The sequence below is a fragment of the Petaurus breviceps genome, unplaced genomic scaffold, assembly GCF_028583685.1.
Source record: "Petaurus breviceps papuanus isolate PSGF00001 unplaced genomic scaffold, PetGlider_PUasm1.0 77, whole genome shotgun sequence".
Lineage (NCBI taxonomy): Eukaryota > Metazoa > Chordata > Mammalia > Diprotodontia > Petauridae > Petaurus > Petaurus breviceps.
In genome coordinates, this window is record NW_027186492.1 from 7,022,134 (window position 1) to 7,046,680 (window position 24,547).

Sequence of the window (24,547 nt, forward strand, 5' to 3'; positions counted from 1 at the left end):
TTTTTAGCTCACCTCCTCTGACTTAGTTTCTTTGACATTGTTTTCCTTTTAGGGGTATCACTTTGTTCCGGCCTCCACATCTGGCTAACAAATTTGAGGAAAACAGTATACAGTACACAGAGGAAAAAATAACCAGTGGCAAAATTAAAAAATTTATCCAAGAGAATGTGTAAGTACTTGATTCAGGTGTTTGGTTTCCATTCTACTATTGTGGTCTAGTCATTCAACAGTGCTATCTCTAGACCTTGTCATGTCTAGGCTTTATGTAATAAAACTTCAAAAGAACTTTAGCAATAATAGTTTTAAGTCCCTATGAAGTCAACAACATCTAGACCTTTGTGTGGTGCCACATATACTACCTAAGTATTTTTGTTAATTTTTCGATTTAAAAATTTTTACAATTCAATTTTATTTTCAGTTCTGAATCCTCTCCCCCACACATTGAAAAAATAAGAAAAACAAAATCCATTACAAATATATATAGTCAAGCAAAGTAAATTCCTGCATTAGTCATGTCTCTCCCAAAAAGATGCTAAGCAAAATAAATACTGAGATACTGCCAGTTTTCAGTGTTTTAGCTTCTTTCCAAGTGATGCAACTATCCAGGTTGATAATGGATTATTTTGTTTCAGTTTTGGTATTTGCCCTCACATGACAGAAGACAACAAAGACTTATTCCAGGGCAAGGACCTGCTTGTGGCTTATTATGATGTGGACTATGAGATGAATGCTAAAGGATCCAACTACTGGAGAAACAGGTAAGTAATAAGAAATAAATGGGATCACATATGCTCCTTTTTTTCTTTTGAATTATATCAGTGCTCTGAATATGTTTATATAATGACTCCCAAACACTTTTCTTTAAGATTAGGGCACCTTTAGGCCTTTGCCTTAAGGCTTCCAGTCTTGGAGAATCGCCACCACCAATACCACTCCCCAGGGCTGAGGGAACAACGAATTATTTCTGGAGTCTAGTATACATTGTATATGTATGATGTGTATGTACATTTGATTTTATTTGGACTCAGGTGAAAAATGGGAAAGATGTGCTCAGGCAGCAGTTTAAAAACATCTAAACCCAGTAGGAGGTGCATCTGTGCTGTAAAAGTCAAAGGTGTGTTTACATACCTAGTTAACCCTCTTATTGTTCTTTTTCCCCGAAGGAAGCTTCCCTTCCCTATGATTGCTTATAAGTGATCCTTTGAGGAAGTTTTGAGTCTTAACAGTGTAATAAATGCCAGTAGAAATTAATTCAGCAGGGGCGTTTAGGTGGCACACTGGCCCTGGAGTCAGGAGGACCTGAGTTCAAATCCAGCCTCAGACACTTAACACTTAACTAACCGTGTGACCGTGAGCAAGTCAGTTAACCCCAGTTGCCCTCCAAAAAGAAAAAAAAAAAAAGAAAGAAAAAAAAGAAAAGAAAAAAGAAATTCAGCACCACGAACTTAATAGTAGCCAACATTACATAACACTTACTCTGTTCCAGGCCCTATACCAAGAACTTTGTAGTTATCTCATTTGATTCTCACAACATGCTGGGAATTAGGTCCTGTTATTACCTCCATTTTACAGATGAGGAAACGGAGGCAGACCCCGGGGTTGAGGGCTAGATTTGAAATCGGGTCTCCCTGACTCCAGAACTGGCACTCTATCCATGGTGCTACCAGCTGCCTTTTAATAGCAATGTTGAATGATGACACTCAAACTTGGTAGGCTAAGGAGTAGAATTAATTTATTGATCTTAGAAGAACATCATCAAAGTGTTGCTTGCTACTTAGTTTCAAAGTGTTATCCTGATAAATATCTCTTGTTCTAAACAGAGTAATGATGGTGGCACAGAAATTCCTGGAAGCTGGACAGAAACTCAACTTTGCTGTTGCTAGTCGAAAAACTTTTAGCCATGAACTTTCTGACTTTGGCTTGGAAAGAACCTCTGGAGAGGTACCTGTTGTCGCTATCAAAACTTCGAAAGGAGAGAAATATGTTATGCAAGAGGAGTTCTCGTAAGTTGATGATTTCTTTTAGTTTTAGGGGGGTAGAAAAGGGAACATGAAAACCTCCATTCTACCACTAAGGGATTAAAAAGGAAGAGTACCTTCTTAGAAGAGTTATTTAGTGATGATTGGTCACTAATACTTATTCCTTGGGTATTTAAATAACTTTATAGACGCAGAATTGCTTTCTTGTTGCCCATCTTACTCAGTAGAAGAAGCAGCTTGGCAATACATAAGAATAGCAGTTTTGCTTTCTTTGAGTTAATTTTAGACTTCTCCCTACTCATCCCCCTTTTTTTTTTTGACATGAAACAAACTTAGTCTGAGGGCTTTATAGTGTATTTTGACAAACAAGTAAACTTTATTTTCACTTTGAGTCCATGGTTCAGAGGAGGCTTAGGGGTTGGGACACTTAAGTCAAACAGGGTAATGTGACTAGGTAATAATAGTATTTTTACATTTTAAAAAATAAAAATAATTCCCTAGTTTTTCTTTTCCCTCTGTAAAACTTTTTACATTAAGTGCCCAGGAAATAAAGAAGTAGGTAATAATAGCCCAACTGGCTATAGTCATTTTGCTGTTCTGTCACTAGTTCCTCCACCTGTTCTGAGGGGCAGGCATGCTTCTAGTTTTCTTGTCTTCTGCTAGCTTTGGGGTCAAAACTGAAGGAGGAGCTGTCCCTGGAAACTTCTTGTATAGCTGATCTTTGTGGTTACAAAGAGTATTTATTTTTGTCTTTCCATCCTTTAGCCGTGATGGGAAGGCCCTTGAGCGATTCCTGCAGAATTATTTTGATGGCAACCTGAGGAGATACTTAAAGTCTGAACCTATCCCAGAGAGTAATGATGGACCTGTGAAGGTGAGAACTGTTGGGTCTGCCTCTCCTGTTTACAAAACTGTTGACTATATCCAAGGGCATTGAAAGGTCACTTTTATACTTAACAATGGAGATTTAACAATCTTCTCTAACATCTATCCTAGCCTTGAGTCCACAAAATTCTAAAAAAAAAAAAAAAAAGATAGTCCTCAAACTGAATTTATGTGGAGTCAAGAGCACAGCCCCTTTCTATTGGATAAGGATTACAAATCCCTTTGGGGTAGTTATGCTATTTATATAGTACAATATTTTTGATATTTTTACTACCATGAGGTCTTCCTTTGTAACAGGTATAGTCAGTATTTGCTAGGTTATGGAGATAATGTCCTGTATGAGAAATTGAAAGGAATGGGGGAGAGATTTTCCTGAGGGTTCAAATATTCTTAGCTATGAATTTTAATGTTTCATGAAGATTGCTCATTTGGTGGACTGTAATTGATAAATTTAGCAATGATGAATCTTCTGTGACAGGAATTGTTTTTCCACATACACAGAATTAATAACTGGAGAATATTCTTTTTTTATTTATTTTTTTTACTTTTCCAGGTAGTGGTAGCTGAGAACTTTGATGAAATTGTGAATACTGATAAAGATGTTCTCATAGAATTTTATGCTCCCTGGTGTGGTCACTGCAAAAACCTGGAGCCCAAGTACAAAGAATTGGGAGAAAAGGTATGTTTGGGCTTTACTCTGAAAGTTAACTTTGAGCTGAAAGTCTTCATATCAATTTAAGACTATCCTTCTTAGCTACTTCAATGTACTTACCACCTGATAATATTTTTCGCTTGCTACAACAAATATTCTTCTTGTGACTGCCCCCTAGTGCCTTACCTTGCTCAATGACTCAAGTTTTGTCTGCTCTTTCACATTGTATTATCTATGTTTTCATTCATCAGGCTTAGGTTTAAACTGGAAAATGGTACCCTGTAATTTCTGTGTCAGCTTAACTGGGTGTAATAGCTTCTTCCTCTAAATTAACCTACTTAGTCCATGTAATTAATTGCTTATCTATGCCAGGTGGATTTGAAGTTTAGACATTTCATGTCTTCATTGGATGAGGTGAGGTGGGAGAGGCCATCTGTCTTCTTCATTTCTTCCCTTCCCTCCCCTCTCCTCTTTTTTCTAACTCTCTCCCACTTTCTCTTACTCCAGTACTCTTTCTCCCTCCCTCCTGCTTTATCTCTCTCTCTCCCTCCTTCCCCCTCCGTGGCCCCCCCAAACAAACTAGGAGTTCTAAGCTGACATACCTTCATTACCATGGTTTGAATGAGTGTTCCCAGAAAGCTGCACTTGTGGGGCTGAAGTTTTTCCTTGTTAGTCATCAGTTTGGAAGATTGAACAAGCTTAAAATTTGTTGCTGTTGTTTTATACAGCTCAGCAAAGATCCCAACATTGTCATAGCAAAGATGGATGCTACAGCCAATGATGTGCCTTCTCCATATGAAGTCAGAGGGTAAGTAGATTGCAGATTAATTATTGGAATGAACACTCCAGTATACTGGGATGGATAAGGATGCTTTCTTAGCAGTTGCACTGTTGCTATATTCCTGGCTTTGAGCTTTATGAGTATGTGGTAGATGGGATTTTGAAGATTTTATAGTCAGTTTTCTACCTTCTTAGCATCTCCAATCTCCTTACTGTAAATTCTTCTAGTGTTCTTATTATAATTAAGGCAACATTTAATAACATAGTCCTGTTATAGCACTTGCTACTCTGGTTCAGAGCTCTCCATTGTATGCACATTTGGGTTTAAGTTATATGGGTTCTTGCTTGACTTAATATGGTATAACTTGGTTGTCCGTGCTTCTAGGATAAGAAACCATAAAGATAATAAGGTATGGAGTTGAGAAAGGCTCTTGGCAGTGTTTTTCTGAAGTCTAAATATAACATTCTCTTTCCCCAGCTTCCCTACCATCTACTTCTCTCCAGCCAATAGTAAGCAGAATCCACGGAAATATGAAGTAAGTACTTAGAGTACTATCCCCAAAACATACCTCTAGCCATTATCGAATAATATTACTGTTGTGTCGTTCCCCCCCCCCCCTTGTTTAGGCATCAGTCTGCCAGAAATGGTTTAATTTATCATTAATTTACATCCAAGCCTAGAAGTTTCTAGTTTGGAGAACCGAACTTTCCAAACTGGCATAGTCCTCCATATCCTTAAACATGGACTTACTGCCCCAAGAATATTTCAAGTAACATAAGAATCTTGAAAAGTAAAAGATATCTTAAAATAGGGGCGGCTAGGACACAGTGAATAGAGCACCGATCCTGGAGTCAGGAGGACCTGAGTTAAAATCTGGCCTCAGACACTTAACACAAAACTAGCCATGTGACCTTGGGCAAGTCACTTAACCCCAATTGCCCTGCCTTCCCCCTCCAAAAAGCAAAACAACAAAAACAAGAAGATGGCAGGGAAACAAGTGAAGGAAAAAAAAAACATCTTAAAATACAGTCTGGGTTGACATTCCATCGTTGAGCAGCCAGATCACTATCTTCTTCCTGCATGCCTCTTTGAGAGGAATCGGTGAGGTTCCTCCTGTAGAACTGTATCAAGACTTCATATCGAAGAGGAGATTTAATGGAAGTAGGCAGTTGTTTACAAGGTACATTCAGGAGAAGGAGGGAGGAAAATATACTTGGAGGTGGGAAAAGGTAATATGTTTAATATAAATAAGATTTGTTTTGTTAAGTTTCTGGATATCACCCATAATCCATTTGTTGCAGTTTAAACCCAGGGACTCCAAAAACTGTTTTGGTGGGGGTTCTGCCCATCCAAAAACTATTGGGGTTTCATGATGTGTTTTGGTGGAACCATCTCAAAGAATTCAGCGTCAGACCACTTCTTACACAAGTGTAGGCATTTATTGAGATTGATGCCTCTCATGAAGCAAGTCAAGGTCCAAGAGGAACCAGCAATTTCAGAGAGAGTGAGATGGATTTTTATAGGGTAAAGATACAGATTACACAATCAAAATTTACATAGAATGTAGAAATATGATTAATATTGAAAAGTCAGCAGAGGTTTTAAGGGATTACGTAATGGAGGAGGGATCCCATCTATGGTTCAGTGGTTAAACATTCAGGTTGTGCTGCCCTCTAATTGGCTAGCTATTGTGGTCCTGTTTGGTCAAGATAAATAGTTAGGCATTGTGATGCTGTCTTGGGCTAGATGGATGATGTGATTGTTATTGAATACAAGAATGCACTTGTTTCTATGGGAATGGGTCTGGGGACAGTGACTAGGTAGCGGCAGTGGCTGGGATCCCATCACATGGACACATCTGCTGTTCTGTGAGAACTATGAGTTCGTGGATGCACCTGTTGTGGCAGTGAGCCGTATATGAAGAAGTTAGGACATTAGCAGGGGTGGGGGCAAGGTAGGTACAGTGGACCTGCTATTCAGTGGGGCCAGGCCTGTCATAAAGTTAAAATATTGGAGCTGGGGGCAGCTTTATTAGAATTCCATCACATTCATCAATGGAAAGCCTTTTTATCTTGACCTATCCCACCCATCTGTCCAAGCTTTTCCCCAGAGTCTAAATAAAACTTTAAAGAAAACTATTATTTTTCAGTATTTCTAGATAAACTAAAAAGGATTTTTAAAATATGCTTTTACACTATTCACCTGAGGGGTTTTTTTTTCCTCCTAAAGTGATTCCCAGTCCTCCTATGCAATAAATTTCTTGCTTAGCTTCAAAATCCAAAGTCTCTTTGGGTTGGGGAGGAAAAGATTGTCCCTGAGGTTCTAAACAAAGCTAGATTTTTAGATAATTTTTCTTTATTTTTAGGGTGGCCGTGAAGTTACTGACTTTATTAATTACCTACAAAGAGAAGCTACAAATCCTCCTGTGATCCAAGAGGAAAAATCCAAAAAGAAGAAGGCAGAGGAAGATCTCTAAAGTAGCAGCCAAAAACACCACTTTGTATAAGGACTCTTTTACCAGTGATGGGGCAGTCAGTGCCTCAGGGATGAGTGGACAGCGTGGATGCCATTTGAATCCTGTTTAATTTTCGCTAAGCTGTTTCTTTAGGTGCACTGTTAATGGAAACACCAGGACCAGTTGATATTTGTTTGGGGGGAGATGGGGGTGGGGAGGATTATTTGTGTTGGGGGAATGTTGAAGGGAGAGGGGAGTTGAGTTGGGGGTTATTTTCTAATTTTTTTTGTACATTTGGAAGTGACAATAAATAAACCCCCTTTAAACTAAGTTCTTGGGGGAGGTTAGAGGGGGTGGAGGGAATGTTGGCAATTAGAGTTAAAACATTGCCCCATACCAGATAACTGATCTGATGTAAAGCCAGAATTGTCCCTGTGTTTACTGCTCAGACATTTTTCTGGTGATTATCAAAGATTTTTGACCCTTTTATTCATGCCCTGCTTAGGCCCCAAGGGTAGGTTGCTATTTATCCTTCCTAGACACCTGGGACCATTGCTTCTTTATTCCTCCCTGGGGCTGCTGTTAGCCCTAGAGTATCCTGCTACTGCAGTTCCTGAGCTTGGGTGTGGCTTTAGTTTGGGGTTTATTCCAAACATTGCTGGAACTGCTAACACTAATATGGGTGCAGTTCTATGCATCCTACAGCCTGGGGTGTGGCACAATAACTTCTTATTTTTTAGGACTGGTAATGTTAATATTCTCAGGGCATTCCTTTTACTCTTGCTATAATGCTGTATAAAAAAGGATGTACCTAAGTGATGCATTTCATTTGCTATAGATAGATGCAAATTTATTTTGCTGGTTTTGTGGGTAAGAGACCTAGATGCCCCTTATTCAGGTGTAGTTTTCAGGTCACTCAAAAATGGTAGGTAGGGATTCCAACTTCGGGAAGGTCATTAAGTTCTTAGAAAGGGAACTGGTTAAGTAGATAGGATTAAGTATAGATGGTGACTGTTACATCCCCTCTTCGAGCACCTGTCCCCACTTTGAAAGTATTTGGCAACATCAGTTTGTACAAACCACACAGGAGCAGTCATCATTTATTTTCCAGCCATGTTTGTAAAGAAATTCACTAAACATTCCTATGATCTCCACATAGGCTATAGTCAAGCCCTGCCCCTGAATATGTTTGAGGGCAAGTGAGTTTGTAAACAGCTCCCAAGCAGCTGTTATTCTGGTCTCTTAGGGTGATCACACAATTAGTTTTTTACCATTGTTTCCTTGGTATCCTATCTTAAGAGGTGGTTTTAATCTCTTGGGTTATCAGAGTTGTAGCAAAAGTGATGAAACTCTGTTGTTCTTGGGCACAGCTGGAAAGTACTGGCACTATGCCAACATAACCTGGATAGGAGGGGGTAATGTAAATATCGTGGTAACAAACCCCTCAAGGATTTGTAGCAGCACCTGCTTTTCCCTCCACCCCCACCCCCCATAGTCATCAGTGAGATCAATAGCAGGCTGCAGCACCTAAATCATTTGTTCCATAGCCACCCTGTTTATCAGCATCTCACCAGACAGAAGTCCTTAGGTCCTCCTGGCAGCCTCAGCTGTCCCTGTTCTTCTCAAATTCCAGGATGAGACTTTTGATATGTGACAACTTCTGGTGCAGGTACTCACACCGCTGTCTTTCTTCTTTGTAACCTGGACACCGCTGCAGAGACAAGGCTAGTATCTTAGATAACTTCGTTGCTTCAGTTTCCCTTTATCTGTCTACCCTAGCCCTAATCATACCTTCCTGAACTTTCTGTATTCTTGGACTATCTTATCTTCCAGCACCTGAAACAATAAGAAAAACATGAACAATACTAAATTGACCTTCCAACTTCTCTGGAAGAGTAGAAATCTTTTTTTTAACGTTCTGTATAATCTAGACAGACTTTTTTCCCAAAATAGTGATGTAGTGAGCTAGTTTACAAGTTAATGCATCACTTTTTTTTGAAGGTTTTACCTTGTGTTCAGGAGTGCCTCGTTGTACTCTCTTAATCTCCATTCCCAACTGCATGAACCTTTGGCTGACAGCCCCAACACGTGCGTGTAGGGCTCGATATTCTGCATAATCTGCTTCAAAGTCTTGCTCATAGGCACGACACTGTTCAGTACTATGGATGGCTCCATACTGTCTATAGAAGTCAGAAAGTCGTACTCACTCACCTGTCCCAAATGTCATTCCCCAGCCCCAGGAAGGGCAGGGCAGAAGGGTAAAGTCACTCAGGGATAAGGGACTCACAGGAAGTAGTCTGGTGTTTCTCCAGGAAGCAGTGACTCTGGGTCTGGTGAAAAAACAAAGCTGTGAAAGGAAAAGGTAGTATCCTCTTTGCACTGCAGGAACCTTCACCCCCATAAACATTACCTTCTTGTGCTAAGGAGCTGTGTTCCCTTCTGGGACCTGCCTCGTGGTCTTTTTCCCACTCTTCTCCCTCTTCTTGTGGATCATGACTGGGAAGCTCCTGTGTGGAACTTGGACCTCTGGGCCTCTTGTCCTCTGGTTCCGGTATGTCTGTGGAGGGGTGTCGCTTCTGAGAAAAGTTTAAAATCCAGATCTTCAATACAGACTTAGATCTGGCAGATAACCTCCCTCTTCCCCACTAATTCTATCTATAGTGGAATTCTGGAAGTTGAAGAACAGTCTCCATGTTTATATCTTAAAACTTAAAGGAGAGGGTTCATAACACTTCAGAACAGACAGGATTACTTCTTGAGGCAGGTTCATTTAAAAGGGCATTGAAGATCAGTGGGTATGAACCTTGGTTTCTCATCTAGAAAACTGTGATCATGCTTGTCATCTGAGCAAAGTGTTCTGTAAGCACCATGCTACTGTGAGTTATTCAAGGTAGTATTGTGGCAACAGCACAGAATTTGGAGTCCACCTGTTTTAATTCTTGGATTTTTTAAATTTATGTCTCTGACCTTCTCTGGGCCTGTTCCCTTTTAAAACAAGGGTGTTAAATTATCTGAGATCTCTTCCAGCTCTAAATATATGATCCTGTATATAAGCACTTACCATGTTCAAGTGCCTGTGACTGGAGGAAGAAGAGGGTCTCTGATTTGGCCCTTTTGTGGGGTGGGAGCTCTGGTCGCTATAGTGTGAGGAAGGAGAAAAGGGTGATTAATTTGGAACAATTTTTTTAAAGAATGCTTTTGGATTTCTTGCAGCAGGGATTTGAGAGGAAGCCAACACTGCCTTCTCTTTCTGCTGCTCCTCGTTTATCTCCCAGTACCTCAGCAGCCACTGTGCCAGATGATCTCTTGAGGATCCTGGAATAGGCTGTCCCTCTTGACTGTTCTCCAGGGGATCCAACACCTTGTGGGGAGGTGACATGTCAGTCAAGAGCCCCTTGACTTCTAGACCTCCACATCTTTGTTGTAATACCCTGTAACTCCTGGCCTCACCTCTTCTAATAGCTGTGGTTGTGGTCCTGTATCCAATCCAGTGCCCTGTTGGCTCCCTGTTTCCCTAACACCTTCACCCTGCTGATATCCCTGAGGTGAAGATGATACTGGTATAGAATCTATAGCAGAGCAGATAGTAATTCGCTCTCGAAGAGAACCTAGGCACTGAAGCAGGCCTGGTCCAAACCTGAAGAAAGTGAAGGAAAGAGGGAGCAAAGCATAATAAATCTTGAAGGATTCTATATCATACTCCTCAATCTGGTTTTCTGTGTATTTCCATTTACCTGCCCAAGCGGTGGCACACAAGGTCCAGTCCACCTCTTTGCCCATCTACTCCACATTGGGACACTATGAAAGAGAAGAGGTAGGAACAGCCAGGGCCAGGAAGTCGCAGGTACTGAAAGAATAAACCCAGTAAATTGCTCTTCTACCTAAAATGTTCATCACTTCCCTAGAGTAAGCATTTTAGAGGACTCCCAGAGTTGGCCTGTGACAAGGACTAGGGTCCCCAGGGGACTTGTTAGTAATACCAAATGCAGGTGGATCTGAGCTCCCTTAGGAAGCAGTTTCCCTCAATCTCCAGGGTCCTTCCTCACAGTCTCCCTGGTCACCCACCCACACCTCACCCGACCCTTGTGCCAACACCAACGCAGACTGCACCTCTGTATGGCTCAGGTTAGGCTAAAGAGCCAGTAGTGGGGAGGTAGTGTAGTCGTTGTGGTGCCACTCCAATTCCTCTGTTCAGCTTTATCGAAGAACCAAAACTGTGTCCCTCACACAAAGCCTCAGTAACGCACACTCTCTCATACCCTTCAATAGAAACATTCGGGGCCCTTCACTCACCCCTCGGTTGCCCTGGAAGGCGATCACAGGCTGTGCCTGAGGGAGACAAGGAAAGAATTGAGGACCAAGAAGTGACTCGCCCCGATCTCAGAAAGTATGTGACACCTGCCTTCTAAATTACTCAGATAGAGGTCAGGGATCGGCAGAAGTCTCCAGCACCCGTGGGTCCGCAGAGAGTGGGAGGAGGGTGTTGGTGTGTGTACTCTAATATCCAGGACCGGTGATACAGGGGTTAAAAAGCTTGGAGAGGAGCCTGTATCTCAGTGAGAATGTAGGATCGAGAAAAAGACCTCGGGATGATTGGAAATCAGTCCTGGATCGACTAAGGAAGAGGGTTCGCACCTGTATCCGCTGAGAGTCCTGTAGCGCACGCAAAGCTGAATCGTTGAGTCGGAGAAGTAGGAGGCTGGTTCGCGAACCAGGAGTAAAAGATAGCTGCAGCTTCCCGTTCAGAACCTCCTGTGGCCCCGCCATGGCGGTGATACTGGAAGCGAGAACAATTGGGGTTGCTCCAGGACGAGGACCACTAGTATCACCGCTCTGCTCCAGCTTGTCTTGGGCAGCCCCACCTATCCCTACCCAGCCCAGGCCCCTTGGATTTGACTCCGCCTCTCTTAAAATCCCGCCCCCATGTCTCCTGGGCCCTTGTCAGTATGGTACAATCCCTGGTCCATCAATCTACCCCTCCTAGTGAGTCGAGGTCTTGCACCTTTTTGGCTTGAGAATAATGGGATCAGAGAGGGACTGGACATTCAGAGACGTTCCTGCCAACTGGAGGGTTCCTAGAAAGAGAGGGAAGGGAAGAGCAAGGGGACCCTGATAGAGTCAGTTTTTCTAGGCACAATCCCTATTCTTGCCTTAGTTTCCTAAGCCTAAAATTGGGCAAAGCGCTTAACTTTTTCAATCTCAGAACTGTGGTCCTCCGAGGGAGTTTTGTCTTGGAGCCGTACCTGAGCTCGCCGGAGAGGGTGGGGGTGGTAGGTTGGGAAGAGAGGGACTAGACTAGAGGTGGGGCAAGAGCCTGAGCTGCTCAGAAAGCTAATGCCATGAGTCCCCGGTGGGCTAGAAGATGGTAGGCCAGGAGTCCCCCTAGGATCCCAGGTGCGAAAACCCCGATGGGTCTATTTTCTCTTGCTCCGCACACAGTGCGAGGAGCCGCCACCTGAAGCCCAGGAGCCAGGCTTCTTCGGAAGGCTGGAGCAGCTGCTGGGACCTGAGGGGTGAGGATGGGAGTAGTTTGAAAAGCCTTTCCGCAGCTGTAGGCTGTGTAGACCCGACCGGTAAGCGGGTGTGCAGAGGGCCGTGAGAGTGCAGGAGATGAGTGACTAGGGAAGAAGGAGACGATCCAGCCTTGCTCAGGCCCCTCCCCACCTGAGACTTGTTGTACCGGCGAGGCAAGACTCAGTTTCAGCTTTCTTCGTTAGACAACAGGCTGGTTCACAAGTGGCTAGTGGGAGAAGGGAACGGCCCTATTCCTGAGGCAGACCAAGGGTTGATGGTGAAGCTGTTGGGGTTCGTGGAGAGAGATTTAAGACTGACCTTTCATCTGGGTCAAGGGGCAGTCATCCAGGTGTGTCAAGGAGTAGTAATCCAGGTGTTTTGCCTCCTGCTTTCTATGTCCCCTTACAAGTACTTTCATGCCTGTTTTTCCCTGCCCTCCACCTACCTGGATTTTCCTGCCCCACCCTGTAGACATTCACAAATTCAATTCAACAAATATTTACTATGCTCCACAGTGTTAGTCTCTGGGGATATAAAGACAAGAAGATATGTTTGGGCCCTCAAGTTATATTGTTCTAGGGAGTATATAACATGTACACAGACCAATAGCTACAAGGTAATTTGTAGAGTCCAATGTATCTGTCCAATGTTGCATAGCCTTGATCTGGGAATCAGGCAACTGGGTGGATAGAGTGCTAGCCTTGGAGTCAGGAAGACCTGAATTTGAATCCCACCTCAGATACTTACTAGCTGTGTGATCCTGGGAGAGTCACTTAACATCTCTTTGCCTCAGTTTTCTCAAGTGTAAAATGGAGATAATAATAGCACTTATTAGGGAGGACCAAATGAGATAATAATTGTACAGCACAGTGCCTACTAAGTACCACATAAATATTAGCTATTATTATTAAAAGATCTAGATTCAAATCCCAGTTCTGCTGCTCATAAAGTGTGACCTTGTAGAAGTCATTTAACTGGATCAAAGATCTAGGGCCTCAGAGGCTATCTAATCCAAACCCTTCATTTTAGAGATGAGAAAACTGAGGTCCAGGGAAATTATTTGACTTTTCTAAATTCACACAGATAGCATGTCATAGTGTGGTATCTGGGTCCTCTGACTCTAAGGCCAGTAATCTTTCCACTGTACTATGTAGACTCCATTTCTGGGAAACTCAGTTTCCTCATCTATACCATGAGGTGGCTAGGTTAAGGTCTCTTCCAGTTCTAAATTTTTGCTTCTGTGATTCTTTCAGAACATTTTTTCTCTGCTTTCCAAGGAAAATCAGTTAATTTGATAAACTAGTGTTCTTTCATGGCACTCAAGTGTTAATATGAGAGGCTTCATTTCAAATATTCCTTCTTTTCACAGTGTAATAGTGATTTTCCAGATGGTTTTCTGCCACCTTGACACAAAAGAGTGTCTGTAATGGTATACATTTGAGGCCTGGTAGGAGAGATGTCAAAGGAAGACATTTGGAGGGATAGAGTATTGAACTTTGGAGTCAAGAAGACCTGAGTTCAGATGCTGCCTCAGTCACTTACTAGTTGTATGACTCTGGGTAACTCACTTAACCTCTGTTTGCCTCAGTTTCCCCATCTATAAAAAATGGTAACTAGCACCTACCTCCCAGGGTTGTTGTGAGGATCAAATAAAATAGTATTTGGAAAGCACTTTGCAAACCTTAAAATGCCATATAAATCCTAACTTATTATCATCATCATCATCAAATAGAAATACTGACCAGTTCTTGCATTGAGGTGTGGGCGGTAGAAGGATCATCTAGATATAACTAAGGCCCTATCATTTCCATTAGCAGAACAGTAATCAAGATCAACCTGGGGGTGGGAAGGATGCACTTGGGAGACATAAGTAGGGTTTTTTTTTTCACCTACAATATTTTAAACAGTTGAGTTCGGGTGGGGGGAGTGGGCAGCAGGCCAGGGCTGGGCTGGCAAAGGATTATAAGATGAAGTGCCTGTCACTTCAGAGAAAAAAAATGCTAGTGGAAAATGTTAGGGAAAATGGCTATATTGTCAAAGAACAGTATAATACAGGCTGCTTGGCATTGGTAGAAATTCTAAAGATTCTGGTGCCTTCTGTATTTGTGTTTATTATCACCATTGCTTTCTTTTTGGTGTGTGGGTAGAGGGTGGAAAAGAAGAGAAGGTAATAAATAAATCTATAGGACTTGCCAGTAAAAAAAAAAAAGAAAGAAAGAAAAGACTGCCAGAATACTCTCCCTCCCCTCCCTCACACTTTGACATTATGGCTCTGGTGAATTTCTTCCCAGGGTGGTGCAGAGACCACTGCTATCCCTGAACCTGGAGTCTCATGCCTCACAGACTTAATGCTATAGAGTACAACTCACTCACTCACTTAGTCTTGGGCTGCCATCCTCCATGCCCAGGCAGAGGAGCACTCATTTCTCTCAGCCCACTTTCTTTATAGAGTGGGGGATGGGTTGCACCCTTTTTTAGGAAGGTGCCACCATACCTTTCCCCACAATGTTTTCACTCAAGGTGAAAATGTTTTTAGTTGTAGCCTTGCATTTTGATCTCACCTCTCATTTTCTTCCCTCTTCTGTTTCCCTTTTCCCCACTCTTCTTCACAGACCTTAGAGCTGGGAGTCCTGTCCTTGCAATTAGGGGAGGTTGCTTTCCTTCTCACAAGTGGCCAGTGTGCTTATGAGGCAGGTGAAGGAACTTTCACCAGGATTAGGGAGGCACACAGCAAATGTTTACTAAGCAAGGAAACCCAAGGGCTGGGCTGGAGGAAGGCCAGGGATTAGCAAATTTTCAAAACTCTGAAGTAGAAGACTGGGATAAAGTAGAGCTAAGTATTATATTATTCACTCCTCAGGATTGTAGACACTTGCAGGGTTTGCCAGAGCATTGAATAAGTCATCCTGTCTATTGCCCTGTCTCCAGGCAGTCCCCAGCCCTTTTCCTCTACCGACCTATAGGGATGAAAGCTGTGAGGTGTTAATACTGTGCTGAGACATCTTCAGGAAAATGACTACTCACCTGAATTTCCCTGTTGTAGTGCTTCATGTCCCTTGCAGTGAGAAAGGTCATTTTGTAGTCCCAATCCCCATATCTTGTGGTACCCTACTGCACAGGGAGCCAAATGTACCTACCACCAGGGGTCATGATTCCATGTGAAATTAAGCTCCTGAAAATTGCTTCAGCCTAGGATACTAGGGATCTGTCCCCAGCCCAGAGCCTGAACCTGGTCCAGTTGTGGCAGGAGACAATGCTCACTTGCAATGGTGGGGAGAGGCAGTGGGAACATTCCAGGTCCTGCTCTGCTACCAGTGTATGCTCTGGCTTCTTGACTCTAAGCCCCTATCCCAACCTAGCCTTGATGAGATCCAGAGGTCTGGCAGAGGAAAGGGTTAAAGAAAACAATGAGCTCCATGCCTTTGCAAAAATTCTGTGGGGCATTGGTAAGTAGTGGATGGGCTGGAGGAAGCAGAATGCTGAAGACAGTAGGAGAGATGGACAGAGCTGGGGGGGAGGGGCTCTTAGGGGCAAAGCCTAAAGACAACCTTTGGTTAACAACTTGTCGGAATTAGCTATGTCTCTCCCTGTTTTTCCTTTTCCTGCCACTCCCATCAGTTCAACAGAGCATGGAGGAGGAATGGGAAGTACATCAGCTTCCACCAGCTGGATGAGCAGGTTAAGTGTCTAAAAGATGTAACAGCAGCACAACTGAAGCTGGAGTTGTCAGGGGAAGTTCTGAAGTCCTCTGAGGAAGCCTTCATCTGGGACCCTTGCAGTGTTCCAGCTTTGTTCAAGAAGGGTAAGGTGTGTTTGTGGGGGATGGAAACAAATTAAGACAAAGGGAGAGAGACAGGGCTGCTACAGCATAATCTCAGGGACTGGTATGGGGAGCTGAAGTGGGAATAGAGAGGCAGAGGAGCAATTCAGAACCTGAAGTAGTTCTAGCCACCCAGACCAGGGGGAAACCCACAATGGGCTTTTCATACTCTTGTCCATTTTCCACACTGAGGAAGTTCCTTGTCTATCCTTAGCTACTGTTAGAGAATGGAGAAATTCTGCCAGCCCTGGCTGTCTTGAAGAGCACCTTGAAGCTGGAACCCACTAACAAGGCAAAACACCGACTTCCCTGTGGATGTTTTCCTTCTGGCCAACTCCCTCACTGGATTACTTTTTGAATCTGGATCTATCTCTCTTCTTTAGGTTCACCCCACCCCTCTGCAAAGTTTTGTAGGGGAAGGCTAAGACCCCAGGGACATCACCATGGCAATCACTGAGGAAGCAAGGCTGGGAGATGCCAGTGGGGCTAGAACTCTATTATCTATGGGCTCAGAGCACCTAAGCACAGGGCTGTCTTGTTCCCTCAGGCCGTCCATCTGGAACTGTCCAAGCTGGTGATACAACAGCACATTGTAACAGTAGAGAACCTAGTTCCTTGCCCTGATCCAGCAGTTTGCCTGGCCTTCCCAGTGCCTCCCAAGGTGCAGGTCCCAGGACACAACTCCCTACCAGATCTCTCATCTGGTTGATCCATGATATTTGGTGTTACTGGAATCGACCACTTTAGAAATACTGTCCCCCAGACTGTTTGTGGAGACTAGACAGATAAGCCTCCAGCCATCAACACCAGGCTGTCAGTCTCCCCATTTCTGATATGGGGGAGGTCCTAATTCCTTCCCCCAATTTTCCCATTTCTTACAGAGAAATTTTAGATTTCTCATTCTCCCTCCCCAATTCCCTTGTCTACAATCACTATATTGGGGTTAAGAGCCAGGGATTTCATTGGGCTTCCTTCAGCCCAGGGGCTTCAACCTTATCTAAATTTAGTGCTTTTCTTCTGACAGACCAGCTCAGGACACCTTAATCCACGAGGTCTTGTTCTAAGGGCCTTCCTGTACCCAGCTCATGATTTTCCTTTCACAGTCTAGTCCCCTTTTCTTCCCCTCCCCTTTAAAAACAAAACAAAATAAAACATAAACTAAAGAGTATACTAATTTTATTTTTAACTGAGCTTTTGTGTCTTGAAGATATACAGTAACACTAGAAAGCCCTCTGCAAGTCAAGTATAGTGCCTATTGGTGAAACTGATATGAACAACCTGAAAGATGTTAACCAAATGTTAATTGGCCAAAGAGAAACAAAATATCCTGTATTTAAACAAATAAAAAGAAAAGAAAAAAGAAAAAGTGGGAGGGACAAGGGTTTCATATAGAACAAAATAACATACTGTGCCTTGGTTAGATTGTAACAAATTGCACATGGGATTGTTGTTATTTAGTCCATGACCCACTCTCTGTAACCCCTTTTGGGTCCTTTTTGGTAAAGATACTGGAATGATTTACCATTTTCTTCTCTAGCTCATTTTACATATGAGGAAACTGAGGCAAACAGTGACTTACCCAGGGTCACACAACTAGTAGATGTCTGTGGTCACAACTGAATTCAAATCTTCCCAGCTCCTGGGCCAATGCTTTATTCACTGCGCCATCTAGGGGCTGTGATACAAAACTTCACTGGGGATCACCCTACAAATTCCCAAGCTCTAAAGGTCCTAGTGTAATGGAACAAAAGGTAGATTTGTATTTGAAAGTCCAAGGTTCAAATTCCTGCCCTATTCTCTACTACTTCTGCTACTTTGGCAAACAGCTTAATAAACAAAGCAGCCAAGATTTATCATATCATCAATGGAATCAAGTCAATTACTGATTTATGTAAAGAGGCTTTAATTTTTTTTCAGTTATTTTATAAACATCTGTAAATTCGTGTACTGATTTCTCACCAGCATAAAGAGGATTTCTGGACTGTCAGACAAGTTTGTCCCAACAAAATGGTGTGACAGCTCCAAGATCAAGTGATGGCCACTAATGCTGAACATGAACTAAGCCACAAAATTGCCCTCTGGCTTCTGTTTCCAAGACAGTCTATCCATTCCCACCTTCTAGGTTCTTCCCTAATTCAACTCTGTCATTCCATTTCCTATATTCTGCTCAAGAATTTTGTATAATTCAAGTCATTCCAGCTTTCTAGCTGCTGGTGTTGTGAGCTTAGACAGAAGGTCCAAGTATGGGGTGAATGTCCTTAACATGAAGAAAGGGCAAAAGTGTCTCAAAGGCCATAGTAGTAGGTAGTAGTAGTAGTAGTAGGTAGAAAGGAAGGCTAAGTTCAGACCCTTTTCCCCTCAAATAGAGTCAGAATCTTAGCTGGTGCTTTGTGCTTTGTATGTGAAGAAAGGAAGGGAATGACAAAAGAGGAAGGAAGAATGTGGTTTTAAGTTTAAAAGTGAAGAAGCAGAACTAAAGTCAGGGGAAGTCTGCTTGGATTCCCAGAGCCTAGAACTGACTTTGGATCTGCTGGGATGAATCTGAATCTTTGAAATCACAAGTAAGCAAGTTATTTCTTCTTCCTTCATAATGTTATTACTCAAGTATCTCCCTCTTAAGACTTAACTTCTCAGTTTGAGCCTTTATGAGAAGACAGTAAACCTTTAGCATTTTGGATCCCCAAGAACTCTGAGAAAGAGTAGAGAACCATCTGATTCAAACTAAAAATACCTTCTCCCTGAAGCCTCAATAACCCCTCTTAACTCCCTGTTCTTTCTCTCTTTTATTTCCTATTTATCCTGTATATACTTTACTTTGGATAATATTTGTTTGCATATTGTCTTCCCTCTCATGACGTAAGCTCCTTAAGGTCAAGGACTTTCTTTTGCTTTTTTTGTATCCCCAGCACTTAGCACAATGCCTGGCACATAGTAGGCAATTAATAAATGTTTAATGAATTGCATTATGACTAAAAGGTCATGTAGTACATTCTGATTTAATTTTACAGACAACTGAATTCAGGCCTCATTCAACGTCCTTCCTTAGCACTTAGCCCATAGGAAGTGCCTAGTGAGAGAAGTAAACTCAATGCTCTCAGCACATTCCCAAAAGACTGACCTAGGTCGACAATCAGGAATCTTTGGGGCCTAGGGTCTTCCAAAACAGCTACTGGCAAACACACATAGGTAGGCATCTGAGCGTTTAAAGGGTCTATGGAAAACTTCATCGACTTCAGGGAGTGAGTACACAACTGAAACCACAACCACAAGAGTATGGGACCTTTCCTTCTAACCCAGGCAACTGGGCCATTCCACCCGGTCACGTGACAGTTCCCGGGCCAAGGAACCAGGGAGGGGCCGCCCTTCCGGGAGCTCCTTGTCTCCTCCCCAGCCACGTGATGCAGCCTATTTTCTCTAGGCCCCGCCCATACCCTGGATCGGGAAGCTCCTCCTTAAGCTGTGCCCTTCGTCAATGATTCTCCGCCCCTGGGTGAAGGAGTCCTCGGGGCGCCTGTGAATCACGTGATTCATATCGACCAATAAGAAGCCTCGTTGGAGGGCAAGGCGAGGGGGTGGTTTGGGTCGGTGGGGAATTGGGCGAACACGTCACGTGGCAGAGAAGGGGCGGGGTCGGGGACGTCGGAGAGGAAAGAGCGGACGCCACCGAGTCAGGCCGGAGCCGCTGCCGTCGCCATGACCCGTGAGCACCGACGCCCCCTCCCTGCACGAGCCCCAAGCGCCTCCTGGAGCGTGAGGCCTTCCTGGGGAACCCACGTCTAGGCCCCACTCCCCACTGGCTGTCTCCACGCACCGCTGCCCCCTCCCCAGCATGCTGAGACCCTCCCCCACAACTCCCCCCCGGGGAATCCAGTCCGAGAAGCTGAGCCCCCTCCTCCTGCCACGAAGAGCTCTCCCCTCCCCCATCTGCTCACAGCAAGCCCTCAAGTGGACGTCCCACTGCACACGTGTGCATAGGGACCCCCCTCCCCCAGCCCCAGTGTTCCTTGTGCAAGCCCAGCTTCCCCTTCTCCCCCCCACCTTTGAATCGCCTTCGCCTCTTCTCCCCCCTATCCAGCTTCTTCATTCTCCCCTTCCTCCTCCTCTTCTCAGTTTTCCGTGGTCAGTGCCCACTTTCCGGATCCCGGGGCTTGAGGGAGGGTCTTCTTTTAAGTGCCTGGGCTCTCATCCTGTTTCCCTTTTCTGCAGGCGGTAACCAGCGTGAGCTTGCCCGCCAGAAGAACATGAAAAAGCAAAGCGATTCAGGCAAGGGAAAACGCCGGGATGACGGGCTCTCTGCAGCTGCCCGAAAGCAGAGGTAGCCCCAGGGAGGGGAGAGGGTGGAGGACCAGATGAAGATGGAAGTGCCCAAGAGATTTAAAAGGGCATAGGGTGGGGGAGGGTAGAGGCAGTGCCCATCTCTCCTCTTTCCCCTCCTTTCACCCTACTGCCTACACTGAGCCTACCCTACGAATTGGCTGCCTAGGACCATTTAGGAAAGGCTTGGATAGACAAAGTGTCAGTATGACTTAAAGTCTTGGTTAGCTACATTTCAAGTATTTCTGTGTTTCTAGGTCCCATATTCCCCCTCCTCTGTGCCCTGCCAAACCCCCCCCCCCCCAAGTGTGGTGAGGCACACTCTGGGTCTGTGTGTTAAGGTTTATGGCCATGTAAAATTCTGAGCTACAGCTCTTTGGCCTCACAGGATTGTGGGCATCTCATCTACACGATGAATTTGCCCCTGCCCACATCCATTTTATCCTCTCTGCCCTTTATCCCCTGCGTCCTGTCCTTTTTTGCCCTCTGGTACCCCCAGTGCCCCATCATCTCTACCTCCAGGGACTCGGAGATCATGCAACAGAAGCAGAAAAAAGCCAATGAGAAGAAGGAAGAGCCCAAGTAACTCTATGGCTCATGCCCATCTCTCTTGCCCGTCGACCGTGTGCCTGGAGCCAGTCCCATCACGCTCTCGCCTCCTCCTGTAGCGCTCACAGGTCCCAGAACTGATGGCATTCCCTTCGCCCTGTGTCTGCAGTGGGTTCCCTCTGTGCATCCTTCCCCCCAGGCAGCCTTGCTCTCCTCCAGGGCATTCCTGGGGGTGAGGGGACTACCTTTTCCCAGTGTTTTTTATTCCTATGGGGCTTACCCCAGAGTATTAAAAGTAGCTTTGTAATTCCTCTGATGCCTCTGTGACTAAGGGGGTCCAATTGTGGGGTGGGGTTGGTAGGGTGGGATGCCTTCTCAGACTGGAGGAAAAACATTTAGAAGAGTTGGTTTGAAGTTTGATAAAATGATGGGAAGAAGCAGATTATATAAAGTATCTTTATTTTTTATTAACCACATTGAAGAAATGTGTGTGGAGGAATCCTGAGAACCCATAAGCCTCAGATCATTTTGTCTTCCTTGTACTTTTGACTTTTTTCCCCTCTTCTAAATCAGCTCCTGAAAAACCTCTCAAGGCAAGAGAGGGCAAATTAATTATCTAATGGTGGTTTCCTGGTTGTTCTTTTCTGTGCCTTCCTTATTCAGGCTGCCTGGTCAGTAGGAAATTAATTTGCTCATTCACCTTGTACGTTTGTCCTCCAGCGGCAGTCATTCCCAAGTATGATCATTTTGTCTCCAGGATCACAACTGAAATTTAACAAAGCCCCTCTACCTTAGCCCTAGGGTTTTCTCAAGGGACCACTTTGCTTTGGGGTTTATAATCCTTGACTACATCACTTATTCCAGAACCAATTTTACTTTTCCTTTGTCCAAATAATAGTGTGTTGCTCTCTCTGAGTCTCCCCATTACTCCCCCTTCTGGTATTATTGACCAGTTTCCTCCCTTTCAGCTAGAGGGCTGAGATCTGAGAAGTGTTAGGTGGGGGTGGATAGCAGGTGTTTGGCTGCTGACCGAGGAGTCGGTTCTTTGCCAAGAGCTGCTGGCCCAATTGTGGCCAGGGCCCTGTCCATGATATCCCAAAACAGCATAACCACAGTGCTCACTATTCAGCCCTTAGCTCCAAAGGATAGAGCTGAAAAAAAGTTATTTTTATAATAGGCTGTGTCTTTTTTCTTAGCCCAGCATTATTAGAGGCAGAATAGCTGACAGGCTCCAGTTAGGTAGAGACATGGATTCGACGGCAACGCCGATGTATGACACGATGAGATTGAGAGGGTCCAGTTGCTGGCCAGCAAACTGGAATCAGTAGCAGTCCCAAGTAGAGTAGTACACAGGTCCAGCATGAAGCGATCTTGACCCAAAAGGTAGCCCAGCTACCTCTTGTGAAAGTGGTTTCCAGCTCTGCCCCTTCATAACTGTAGAGCCAAGATCACTGTTCAGAAGGTGCAGATCCTTGGCTCTGAAATAGGTATCTTCCCACCACCCTAAGCTTACAAACTCAAGTCCCATCCCAAAGACCCCCAAGTGCTTTCCTATTTCTTAGGAAGTCAGGAGTTGAGGCTGTTTTGTACGGATTCACTTTACCTGAACCAGTTAGTGAGAGTGACCATAACATAGAGTGAAGCCAGGAAGAAGACAAAGTGGAAAGCAGAGTAGCTGTAGGAAAGTCGAGTTTGTGGTGCACCTGAGCCTGTCTCCTCTCCACTGGGCCCTTTAGAGAGAAGGGGGCCAGGGTTTAGGTTCACCCTCCAGAGCTCCCTATAGCACTGTGCTTGTGCATTTCCCCCACTTCACACTCACCTCCCTCAGGTGATAGATTGTTTGGGCAACAGAAGCAAATGGAGGGTTTCTACAAAATAAAGTGAAATTTTAAAAAAGGATGATGGAGAAAGAGTGGGTGAGTTGTGGGTATGGTCCACAAGAGCAGGGATGTATGTTGGGCAATCCCAGTTAAGAATTCTATTTGGTTTGGGACCTCACAGGCACAGAAGGGTATTGAGATTTTCATCCTCACCTGAAACTCATAGCTGTAAACTTTAACCATCCACAAAGGGCCAAACACTTCAGCCAGGTAGGAAGCCTCATTACTGTGGGAGGGAAGAGGGTTAACTCTAGCCAATTCAGTGGTATTGTAGAAAGCTTTATAATAGGGATAATAACTGGGAGATGGGTGGGTGGCTTTAAATTCTGAGGGTGAGAGGTTCCTATCAGGGGTGTCTTTAGATGTCCTTGAACCCCATTCTGGTGTGACAGTTCACTCTATGGGTGTTTAGCTAGGGCCAGTTAAGTGCTTTCAGCTAATGAATTGTGGGCTTTAAGTAAGTGCTCAGATGTTGACTTGAGGACACTACGATGTTGACCTGGTTCTGGCTCACAGCATCTTTTTCCCAGAAGTTACCCTTGTCTTAGGATATTTCTTAATTCTGTAGACCTCTGATTTCAGTCTCCAGTCATTCTGTTGCCTGTTTCCTCTTGCTCTCTTTCTCCCTTCCACCTCTGGTAGTGTTTCCCTTTCGACACCCTTTACTCACCAGGCAAAAAGCACACAGGCATACATGATGCCAGCACTCAGAATGGTCAGAGAGGTGTCCGGTGTCTGTGCCCCTACCTTGCTCACACTAGGCCGGCATATGGTACGATTCTGTCCCCAAAGTAGCACTGTGGGGATGAAGTAGAGAGTAAATAGAAGGAAAATGGGAGAGCAAGTATAAGAGGTGTAAGAATTGGGCAGAAATGGGATGTGAATGAATGGGAAAATGGCAAAAAGAGCTCTGGGTTCTCTACTCACCCCTTTCTGGGGGCCGGCTGGACAGTGCAGAGAAAGTCAAGTACATGATATAGCAGCTAATGATGGAGGCTTGTAGGGGGCCAGAGCAGGGTTGTTCTAAGAAGAGACACCAAAAATGATTGCTCTTTTAGGTGCAATGATAACTTCCCATTCCCAGAGAAATGTATGTGTCACTTGTCCCAGAGACTTGTCCCTTGAAGACAGGACAAATTAACCAAAATAGCACCTCCTCCCTTGTTGTTCCCGCCCCCCCAAGAGGGAGGTCAGATTAGAAAACAAGAATGGATAGAGGACCAGAACTTGGCAGATTTGTTACGGGAAAACATTCCCTTATGAAAGGATCCATAAAACATCTCCTAATGGCAGGGAGGGAGGGTTAGATCCAGAGGAGTACCCACTGAGGCGGATGCAGGGAGTGATGGAGAGGAGGGAAAGAATGCCACAGAAGCAAAGATTCAGGCTGAGGAGAGCCTTGTTGAGCAGGCAGCCATCAGGATGGGTATAGTGGTGGAATAGAAAGAATCCTCCTGCTCCAGCTATGCCGTAGAAAACCAGTGTGGTCAGCAGCACCGCCCCAAACCAGCGCCAGTCCTGGGCAGCCCCTGTCAGCCTGTGTGTGTGTGAGAACCATGAACAGCCTGCTCTGCATATGGTCCCCATATGGCCAGGGCAGTTCTCATCTCCCATTAGGTTAGGGTCAGCATGACTTCTTGGTCAAGATTTTCCTATCATCAGCCTAAGTGAATCCCACTTCATTCCACCTCCCAGGTAATGATGGGAGGCGGGGTAGG

General features: G+C 44.4%; 4 protein-coding genes and 1 long non-coding RNA gene across 6 annotated transcripts in view; 3 read left to right on the forward strand and 2 right to left on the reverse strand.

The window, feature by feature from the left end:
- Positions 1 to 7,082, forward strand: part of PDIA3 (protein disulfide isomerase family A member 3) — a 22,154-nt gene extending 15,072 nt beyond the window's left edge. Inside the window, exons 6-13 of the mRNA XM_069105913.1 lie at positions 53 to 169; positions 633 to 758; positions 1,821 to 2,003; positions 2,745 to 2,853; positions 3,418 to 3,543; positions 4,245 to 4,324; positions 4,775 to 4,832; positions 6,663 to 7,082. Of these exons, the coding sequence (XP_068962014.1) occupies positions 53 to 169; positions 633 to 758; positions 1,821 to 2,003; positions 2,745 to 2,853; positions 3,418 to 3,543; positions 4,245 to 4,324; positions 4,775 to 4,832; positions 6,663 to 6,773 (910 nt within the window). The 3' untranslated portion in view covers positions 6,774 to 7,082. The remainder of the gene's footprint in view (positions 1 to 52; positions 170 to 632; positions 759 to 1,820; positions 2,004 to 2,744; positions 2,854 to 3,417; positions 3,544 to 4,244; positions 4,325 to 4,774; positions 4,833 to 6,662) is intronic.
- A 739-nt stretch (positions 7,083 to 7,821) lies between these two features.
- On the reverse strand, positions 7,822 to 12,718 carry ELL3 (elongation factor for RNA polymerase II 3). Of its 2 annotated transcripts, none has more exons than XM_069105914.1 (14): positions 12,585 to 12,718; positions 11,755 to 11,827; positions 11,388 to 11,529; positions 11,046 to 11,081; positions 10,487 to 10,599; positions 10,203 to 10,389; positions 10,031 to 10,113; positions 9,814 to 9,889; positions 9,163 to 9,328; positions 9,040 to 9,082; positions 8,761 to 8,932; positions 8,544 to 8,588; positions 8,324 to 8,463; positions 7,822 to 8,153 (listed from the first exon to the last, which is right to left on the reverse strand). In XM_069105914.1, exons 1-13 carry the CDS (start codon positions 12,682 to 12,684, stop codon positions 8,356 to 8,358), a joined length of 1,344 nt encoding a protein of 447 aa, XP_068962015.1. In that variant the 5' UTR covers positions 12,685 to 12,718; the 3' UTR covers positions 7,822 to 8,153; positions 8,324 to 8,355. The 2 variants fall into 2 exon arrangements, with proteins under 2 accessions (XP_068962015.1, XP_068962016.1); XM_069105915.1 differs by lacking the exon at positions 12,585 to 12,718 and adding an exon at positions 11,996 to 12,358.
- LOC138175470 (uncharacterized) lies at positions 12,488 to 17,254 on the forward strand. Its single transcript, XR_011172003.1, has 3 exons — positions 12,488 to 12,615; positions 15,885 to 16,068; positions 16,301 to 17,254. It is a non-coding gene; the product is annotated as an uncharacterized lncRNA (long non-coding RNA).
- A 2,372-nt stretch (positions 17,255 to 19,626) lies between these two features.
- Positions 19,627 to 21,203, forward strand: SERF2 (small EDRK-rich factor 2). Its single transcript, XM_069105918.1, has 3 exons — positions 19,627 to 19,786; positions 20,293 to 20,401; positions 20,923 to 21,203. Exons 1-3 carry the CDS (start codon positions 19,780 to 19,782, stop codon positions 20,984 to 20,986), a joined length of 180 nt encoding a protein of 59 aa, XP_068962019.1. The 5' UTR covers positions 19,627 to 19,779; the 3' UTR covers positions 20,987 to 21,203.
- Positions 21,204 to 21,238: 35 nt separating this feature from the next.
- The window catches only part of SERINC4 (serine incorporator 4), a 5,301-nt gene continuing 1,992 nt past the window's right edge, over positions 21,239 to 24,547 (reverse strand). Inside the window, exons 5-11 of the mRNA XM_069105670.1 lie at positions 24,155 to 24,366; positions 23,757 to 23,852; positions 23,500 to 23,626; positions 22,983 to 23,055; positions 22,769 to 22,817; positions 22,553 to 22,679; positions 21,239 to 22,383 (exon numbers count right to left, since the gene is read on the reverse strand). Coding sequence (XP_068961771.1) covers positions 22,185 to 22,383; positions 22,553 to 22,679; positions 22,769 to 22,817; positions 22,983 to 23,055; positions 23,500 to 23,626; positions 23,757 to 23,852; positions 24,155 to 24,366 — 883 coding nt within the window. The 3' untranslated portion in view covers positions 21,239 to 22,184. The remainder of the gene's footprint in view (positions 22,384 to 22,552; positions 22,680 to 22,768; positions 22,818 to 22,982; positions 23,056 to 23,499; positions 23,627 to 23,756; positions 23,853 to 24,154; positions 24,367 to 24,547) is intronic.